Source organism: Amphimedon queenslandica, unplaced genomic scaffold (genome assembly GCF_000090795.2).
Source record: "Amphimedon queenslandica unplaced genomic scaffold, v1.1 AMPQUscaffold_13085, whole genome shotgun sequence".
Lineage (NCBI taxonomy): Eukaryota > Metazoa > Porifera > Demospongiae > Haplosclerida > Niphatidae > Amphimedon > Amphimedon queenslandica.
The window spans coordinates 17,482-26,623 of NW_003546679.1; the positions used below are offsets into that span (position 1 = coordinate 17,482).

Genomic DNA, 9,142 nt, shown 5'->3' on the forward strand with positions numbered 1-9,142 from the left:
GAGTCTATGGCCAGGCCTTTTAAAAGAGTTTCACTGAATATTTTCAATTTGTGTCTCCTTTCAGTTTCAGCTCTTGTTTATGGATCTAGCCTGTACTTCATGAAAAGCGATCATGAAGATGGACTAATGATCATTATTGCTGTTTCTAATGCTGTTATCATTACATCTTCGCTTGGTGTAATCATTCTACACATTTTATGGGTAACTGGTCTAATGGAAAAGATAAAGAGTAAGTTTAGAAAGTATTGGTCTCATTGTCTACCACAACAGAATCAAGAAGAAGCAGCTCAAGTTGGTGCTGATATGAGTGGATCATTTTTTGAACCTTATGATAGAGTGAGAGAACCACTCCTCATTAACTGACGATTATTAACATTGTGCATGTGTGGTGTGTTAGATTCTAATTGTTTTATTGTCAATGCATACATAAAACTTTCAATTTTTAGCAGTTTTCCTCATGTTAACTCTTGTTCATTAATCATTGTTTACTTATAAGCTGCTTACAATTGCAGGCTTGTGGCTAAAGTGTAGAACAAACTAGCAACATACAACATACTAGCAGACTATGCAAGAAGATGCATAAAATTGAAAATTTTTATTATATAACTTCAAAAATACAAATATTATACAATAAGTCACTCAGCATTATTATTAATGATATTGAATATGTTGTGAGGAGAGAAGTGGTTCCCTCACTCTGTCGTAAGGTTCAAAGAATGATCCACTCATATGTGAGAACTCTTCCTGTTTCTGCTGCGATTGACAAAACCAGCAATTTTTAATCTTATTAATTATATTTTTCAATAAAGTATTTACCCATGGCAAGCGAGCAACAGTTATTCCAATTAGTGAACCTGTAGTTACCAAATTCAAAATTGTCATGAGTATAATGACACCTTGGTCTTGTCCTTTCTTGATAAAGTACCAGCTTGAGCCATATACAACTGATGTTACTGAAAGAAGAACAAAATTAAAAATATTTAGTGACATTTTTTTGAATGGCCTGCACAATCCTTCAAGTGCTGTGTATGTAGTGAGTATTGGCACTGCTATTGCAAAGCCTAAAAAGAAGTCCCTTCCTCTTACCGTATCATACAGAAAATAAATAAAAAGTACAATTAGCAGTCGTGAAACGAAAAAGAATTCCTTGTTTCTTTTGTAAGGAGCATGTATAGCTTCATATACAGGACGTATATATTCTCTGATCTTATAATTGATCCTCATTAGTGGCCTACCAGCTAATAATACAGTCATGTATACACCTAATATAGGACCAACTACCAGTGATGTAATGATCATTAGTACTAGATGACCATGTGTTCCATACTCAACTGTAGCATCTCTAAACCAAACTCGACGGACCTCAGTTGTGTTAGTGTATATATTGATTGGTGTGAACACACTCATAATGATAATAAGTAACTTGGAGAATGAGAGGTGTACTACAGTAACCAGTACTTGTACTGATGAATCAGATATTCTGTTTGAGAGTCTAACTGAATAGCGACTGAGTAATATCAGAATGAGCACTAACAGGATAATGTACACTGGATAGAGCATACTGATTCCTAGTTTTCCAATTTCTGTCATTCCATTGTACAAGCAAACTTTAAATGGGAATTTGATAAGAAGGAAGCAGTCCAAGATTGCATTTGAATAGCTGTAATTTGAAGGTGGAACATCTATAACTGCAAACAATTGCCCACAGAATATGATACCATTTAGACTACCAGTAGTTAGTGTCAGTTTGAGAACATACAACAAGTAAATGAGAATAGGACCAGACACTGCATATGTTATTAGTGTGAATAGCCACCAGTTACTGCATTGCTTACATTCATAAGATCCAAACACTGCACTATAACCAGGAGGACATTGTGAACACAAAGGACCCTCTCTATTACCAATACATAAGGACAAAGTGTTGTTGTGATCCTGAATTGCAACATTTGTGCTATTCACAACCAGTACAGTAGAGCTCTTTCTTCTCCTGCAATATAAGAAACATGTGCTTGCTACTCCAATTACAGTCCCTTTGTTAGGCAGCTCCATTAGCCCAAGCCATTGCATTCCTTGCACTTCAATTGTAGGAAGTGATGAGTTTTTTGGGTTTATGTTGCAATTTGGAGTTACATTTATTTTGTCCCAAATTTTGGAACAGTCACATATGCCAGCTGGTTTAAGATCAAATCCTATGGGACAATTAAATAATTTCAAATCAATAATTTTAGAGAATGAATCATACATTGTTGACACTATGAGGAGATGTGAATTAGGAGGTACAGGTCCTGTGCCTGTTTTCAAGAAACTGATAGTTGTAAGAGTACAGTTTTGATTCTCGAGAAGAACTTGATTGATGTCTTTTGGTGATACTTCCCATGATGGAAGACTTTTAAATGCATGTTTTTTCTCGTTAAATTCGCCAATTGCAAATGATACAACAGCCCGTTGAACCACGTTTTGATCATTGTCCTTGTAGCTTGCAGACAAGTAGAGTTTAATAGCCTGGCCTGGAAACACTTGTTTTATATTTGATGCATTACAGACTCTTATTTCATTTGCTGGAGTGGACATGTTATTCAACGTGGAATTAGAAATAAATTTAAATATGGTACTGTAGAGAGATAGTGACTGAGCTGTCTTTCGAAATTCACCAGCAGCAATGCATTTATACAAATTGTTCGCGTAAATAGAGCTACCAGACTCTGATGCACTGTTATTAATAAATGTCACTCTGATGTTGACAGGAATGCTCTCCTGAGTTTTGAAAAGGCACTCGTCTGTTAAATGATCATATGAATATATAGCACCTCCTTTTGTCAGAGCAGTATTATTATTGAATCTGAGCCTTAATCCATTAGCAAAATGAAAGTGACTGTTATCATGAAGCTGGAATGCAGATCCCCTCTCTCCTTTATTATTCACAAAATCAATTGTACCATTAAGATTAATCCTTGTGTTAGTGATTTCAAACACAGAGCCGTAGTTATCATGAAAACTATTCATTCCAGTAATATTAAGCTCATGAGCATTTACTATAGTAAATAATCCAGCTCTGGAATTTATACTTAAAATGCTTGTCTGAAAGTTTTTATTTGCTTTCACATTCTTCAGTATGATAGACAGAACTTCAAGTTGAACTCTGTCATTGAAAAATACTTTTGCATATAAGCAAGACCCAGTGGTCATAATGTTGTTGCCATGAAATATAGTTTTACTGAAAAAGACAGTAATTCTACTAGCTGATACTGGTCTGTATACTCCAATAAAAACTGCCCCACTGCTACCTGTGTAATACCTTCCTGAATTTGTAAAATTGCTGTTCTCAACAATTAATGAGTTATTTTGTCCTGTAAGATTTAGTGTTACTAGTGCCAAACTTGCTCCATAAGCTTCACAATTGTTTTTGTGAATTGTACTATCACTAAATTTTGTGTTTTTGATTGTTGTTATAACATTGTTTGTTTTGTAATATAAAATGAGTATTGCTCCACCTGTTGTGCCATTGTTAGTTATAAAATAAGATGATAAAATTGAAACATTGCATGGAAAGCTTAATTGGGAGTAGAGAATTGTTAATCCAGCTGCATTGATGACTGGAAATTCCTTGGAGGCTGTTTGAGGAAAATCATGAAGACAGTCAACTGTTGATATATACTCAGAATTAAATATTAATACAGTGTTTCTAATAGTAATATGAAGAGGCACTGCTCTCTTTGCTTTGCTAGTATCTGTAATGTATAACAAGATGCCGCTACCAATGCTATGATTATAAAATGAAGCAGCATAAGCTCCAGAGACTTCAATGCTATTTATTGTTGCATTCACTGGGTTGATGGTTAGTATAGCAAAACCATAATAAAATGTAATGTTAACATCTTCAATTAATAGAATATTAATGTGTGGAAATAGTAACACAGCTGATTGATATTGAGTGAAATGAAATGGATAATCAGTAGAATTAATGACATCAATGATTGAACTGTTCTTTAAAAACCCACCACAACCACTAAATACTAACCTTTGTAGAGTCAGGTTGCGTACATTAATGAAGGAAAATCCAGTGGTTGGCCAAGGTAAGTGGTTACCAGTTTGATTGCAGTTAATGGTAGCTGGTCCTGATGAATTACTGGTTATATTCAGTGAGTAGGTAGTATTGATCATACAGAATGATACATTTCCACTAATGTAATGAGTGATGTTAGTATATAATACTACAAGAGTGTCCCCCACTACTGGTGGATCATTGTAGCACAAGAACTGCTCCAGCTCATTCTCTTCAGTCACATTAATAACATGAAGATGAGCTCCTGAAAATGAGAGAGAAACAATAAGAAATAATAATGATAAAGAAAAGAAAGACATTGCTTCTTTTGATTATCCAACAAAGCAGACTCTCATTTTATAGCTCAGTTGCTGTTTTCATAACTTATTATGACCAAAAGACAAAATTGAAAGTAAATTTTAAAAACAGTTTAGAAAAGCAATACAAAAGTTATTCAAGTGTCACTGGGATGTTTTCATTGTCTATTCACATAAGTACTACAAGTTGCAACAATTAATCAACTCTTACCTATAAAATTGGCTTCATTTTCAGTTTTGTTCTCTCTCAAGGAAACTAAAGCACAAGTTGTTTATGCACCATTAACTGTATTGCTTGAAAATTATACACTCATTATTGTCAATCATCATGTTTCTAATTTTAATTATACTAATAATTATTACTTTCATACATGTACTAGTAAGTGGGTGTGTCAATGAAAAGAACATGTGCATGATGCGTATATTGTGAGAAAATGTACATGTGCTATTTATAGAACAAGTCATTGAGTCGTGTGTTACTATTTTTAGAAAGTAAATCAAGATGAAGTGCTTGGTGGTTGATTACTAGGGGACTGACCGGTCGTCGTCATGGGAACGCCGGGGACACTCCCACCCATCCCAAGCATCCCGGGTTGCCATGGATACGCAGGCGGAAGAATCGGCCTGTTTGAAAGAGGAGTCAACTGTGGCAGAGAAGGAGAACGATAATAAGGATGATATAATGGGAATATCTGAGGGATGGAAGCAGCAGAGGAGGAGGAGGAGGAGGAGGGAGGGAGGTGAGAGTTAGGATTCATGTTAGCCAAGTTTTGTCTTTGTGCCAGTAAGTACTGAAGGAAGTAGGGATATGGATTAGGATGCTGTGTGGTGGTGCCGGAAAAAGGTGTGGCCCCCTGGTAGTGGGTGGGGTCAGTCTGTGTAGAGGGAGTGGAGAGTGATGTTGGTACCGAAGGAACTGGCATTGATGAGGGAAAGGATTGACGGTAATATAGAGGAGAGAGGAAAGGGGGTGTGGCTCCCGTAGCCATGGTTACAGGTGGGGGGACACCCCCGTGAGACATAAGGGGGTTAAGCGTTGGCATGGTTACCATATAAGGAGATTGGGAGGACGGGGGATGAGGGGAGTGGCCACAAGGGGATGTTCCTCTTGAAGGGATTGGGGAATGGGGATAAGCCGTGGGAGGTACCCTAGGACTATTGAGCTTTGGACTGCTAACCTTCGTATGCTGTGGACTGATGGAACTGGTTCTTGTGTTATTTGGTAATAAAACTTGTGCTGCAGTGAAAGACGATGACCCAACGCTCTCTTCTAAATTCCTCTCTGTCTCTATGGGACTGTCAGTAACCGATATGTGTATCTCTGGACTGATAGGAGGAGGATCCTGGGATTTTATGAGTATCTTATCTCGCTGTATGGATACCGGTAGCGACATGGAACCTCCTTCTTTATCTTTCTTGATCTTTTGTTCCTCTCCTTTCTCCTCTTTCTCTGCCTTCTCCTCTTCTTCGCTTTCAGTACCGGAATCAAACTCCTCAACGTCTGATTGAATGGTCACTCTGGCCCCGCCCCCAGTTGAAGGAAGAACCTCTCCTTCTCCACCACCTCCTAACGACTTAGACTTGCTCTTACCTTCGACCACGCCCACTTTATCGCCTGGCTCGGGCGTGGCCTCGCTTGAAGAACTTGACGAGGAACTTGAAGACGAAGAGGAAGAGTTCCCGTCACTTTCGCTATCCGAAGAACTATCAGACTCGGACTCGGAACTAGCGGGTCCCTCCCCGCCCACAGGTTTCTCATTTAACCACACCCCTTCAGAATCGGACTCATCGCTGGTACTTTTTAGTTTGTCTGGAGGGTATTCCGAGTGACCCTCACCAGAGGAAGTTGAGTCTGTTTTAAAACGTTTCTTTCTGACCGGGGCAAACATGTTGATCCCAATCGAAAAGAACTTTCCTCTTTCAATTTCAATATTGTTTTGGGATCTCGTTCTTGTTGATATCGGGTCTATGAAGTCTGTTGGTTTTCTCCCACGTCCTCTTGATGGTCTTGATTTCTCTTCTGGATGAGATGATTTGTCATCATTTGGAGTGTCAGAAGAAATCCTATTACAAGACAATAAAATGAATGTACATTTGTTTGTAAGAATAACATCATCATTACTATTATTTAAATGTTATCTATGTACATGTATTACTTAACATGGCTCCGAAATCACCCCAAATTTTTATTACATTTTCTGATACATATTGACGTCCTCATGCTGTGTAGAAAGTTTGAGCTGATTCCAACTTCAATTTTTCGAGTTACGGCCATTTTAAAAAATGCCAAAATTCTGAAAATACCCAAGGCTATAGCCCATGGTTTTTTCCAAAAAATGGCTCCGAAATCACCCCAAATTTTTATTACATTTTCTGATACATATTGATGTACTTATGCTGTGTAGAAAGTTTGAGCTGATTCTGACTTCAATTTTTCGAGTTATGGCCAATTTAAGAAAACGCCAAAATTCTGAAAAGTACCCAAGGCTATTATAGCCCATGGTTTTTTTCCAAAAAATGGCTCCGAAATCACCTCAAATTTTTATTACATTTTCTGATACATATTGATGTCCTTATGCTGTGTAGAAAGTTTGAGCTGATTCTGACTTCAATTTTTCGAGTTACGGCCATTTTAAGAAAATTCCAAAATTCTGAAAAATACCCAAGGCTATAGCCCATGGTTTTTTCCAAAAAATGGCTCGGAAATCACCCCAAATTTTTATTACATTTTCTGATACATATTGATGTCCTTATGCTGTGTAGAAAGTTTGAGCTGATTCTGACTTCAATTTTTCGAGTTATGGCCAATTTAAGAAAATGCCAAAATTCTGAAAAGTACCCAAGGCTATAGCCCATGGTTTTTTCCAAAAAATGGGTCCGAAATCACCCCAAATTTTTATTACATTTTCTGATACATATTGACGTCCTCATGCTGTGTAGAAAGTTTGAGCTGATTCCAACTTCAATTTTTCGAGTTACGGCCATTTTAAAAAATGCCAAAATTCTGAAAAATACCCAAGGCTATAGCCCATGGTTTTTTCCAAAAAATGGCTCCGAAATCACCCCAAATTTTTATTACATTTTCTGATACATATTGATGTCCTTATGCTGTGTAGAAAGTTTGAGCTGATTCTGACTTCAATTTTTCGAGTTATGGCCAATTTAAGAAAACGCCAAAATTCTGAAAAGTACCCAAGGCTATAGCCCATGGTTTTTTCCAAAAAATGGGTCCGAAATCACCCCAAATTTTTATTACATTTTCTGATACATATTGACGTCCTCATGCTGTGTAGAAAGTTTGAGCTGATTCCAACTTCAATTTTTCAAGTTACGGCCATTTTAAAAAATGCCAAAATTCTGAAAAATACCCAAGGCTATAGTCCATGGTTTTTTCAAAAAAATGGCTCCGAAATCACCCCAAATTTTTATTACATTTTCTGATACATATTAATGTCCTCATGCTGTGTAGAAAGTTCGAGCTGATTCCGACTTTAATTTTTCGAGTTACAGCCATTTTAAGAAAATGCCAACATTCTTAAAAATACCCAAGGCTATAGTCCATGGTTTTTTTTTCAAAATTGTTAGTCATGTCTCATTCCCTACACATGTAACATATACATGTAAGTATAGAATAGTTAATGTGCCAATATCTGTAGTCCATCACATCCCTTGAAATAAAATACCATTTGTTAAAACAAGTGTACGTGCAATTTCTTAATTAGTTCAATTAAATATACACATAAATATTTCTTTAACACATCTACTATCAAGAGTGGATAATACCTAAAGAGAGTATCCAATGGCCCTATTGAGGCCTGTTGCAAGTGTGTGGATTTCTAGGAAGTCACGTTCCGCATACTTCAGTAGTTTTCAATCAATGTTTATACAGATGTATTGTTATAACAACATTTATCATTGATAATATACAGGAGTATCCTGAACGTGACTTCCTAGAAATCCACACACTTGCAGCAGCTGAGATGGGGCCTGTTGGATACTCTCTTTAGGTATTATTTACTCTTGCTAGTAGTGATAGCTACTTAATTAATTTAACAATAATAAATAAATAATTATTATTTAATTATTATTACTTGTCACTAGCTCCTGGTTCCTCATTCCTTTCACCATCAACATCGTCTTCGTCTTCAGTACCTAGTATATTATTAGTAAAACTCAGTAAAATTCTGTCCACAGTCAGTAAAACTTAGTATAACACTACATGCATATTAGTAAATTTCTTTTACATGATTATAATTAGTGGTAATTTCAGCAAAATTCTAACACAAGAATTTCTACTCTGTTAGTATACTATTATAGGTAACTTCAGTATATTATTAGTATATTATTAGTCTCACCAGTGGTGTTATCGTTACAGTAACTATTGACTACTAATGGAGACCAGTGGAGAGCTTCTGGATCTAGTGGAATCCTAACTGTCTTACCACTGTTAATCTGAGAGGAGAGAGGGAGAGAGAGGGAGGGAGGGAGGGAGAGAGGGAGGGAGAGAGGGAGGGAGGGAGGGAGGGAGGGAGGGAGGGAGAGAGGGAGAGAGGGAGAGAGAGAGAGAGAGAGAGAGAGAGAGAGAGAGAGAGAGAGAGAGAGAGAGAGAGAGAGAGAGAGAGAGAGAGAGAGAGAGAGAGAGAGAGAGAGAAAGCAATTACATATACATGTACAATGTAGTATAGCCTACACTCTCTATAGCGTACACCTCCATTTAACAGACAGCACCTAGTGTACCAATTACATTCCTTACTGTATAAAATAACCTCCACATAAAGGA

The 9,142-nt window shown here is 37.0% G+C and overlaps 2 protein-coding genes across 2 annotated transcripts; both read right to left on the reverse strand.

Annotated features, from left to right (window-relative positions):
• Positions 1-639: 639 nt before the first annotated feature.
• On the reverse strand, positions 640-4,610 carry LOC109585325 (uncharacterized). Its single transcript, XM_020001339.1, has 2 exons — positions 4,574-4,610; positions 640-4,527 (listed from the first exon to the last, which is right to left on the reverse strand). Exon 2 carries the CDS (start codon positions 4,363-4,365, stop codon positions 652-654), a length of 3,714 nt encoding a protein of 1,237 aa, XP_019856898.1. The 5' UTR covers positions 4,366-4,527; positions 4,574-4,610; the 3' UTR covers positions 640-651.
• A 126-nt stretch (positions 4,611-4,736) lies between these two features.
• LOC100638610 (suppressor protein SRP40-like) lies at positions 4,737-8,810 on the reverse strand. Its single transcript, XM_020001340.1, has 3 exons — positions 8,718-8,810; positions 8,454-8,514; positions 4,737-6,426 (listed from the first exon to the last, which is right to left on the reverse strand). Exon 3 carries the CDS (start codon positions 6,249-6,251, stop codon positions 4,860-4,862), a length of 1,392 nt encoding a protein of 463 aa, XP_019856899.1. The 5' UTR covers positions 6,252-6,426; positions 8,454-8,514; positions 8,718-8,810; the 3' UTR covers positions 4,737-4,859.
• Between the last annotated feature and the right edge of the window lie 332 nt (positions 8,811-9,142).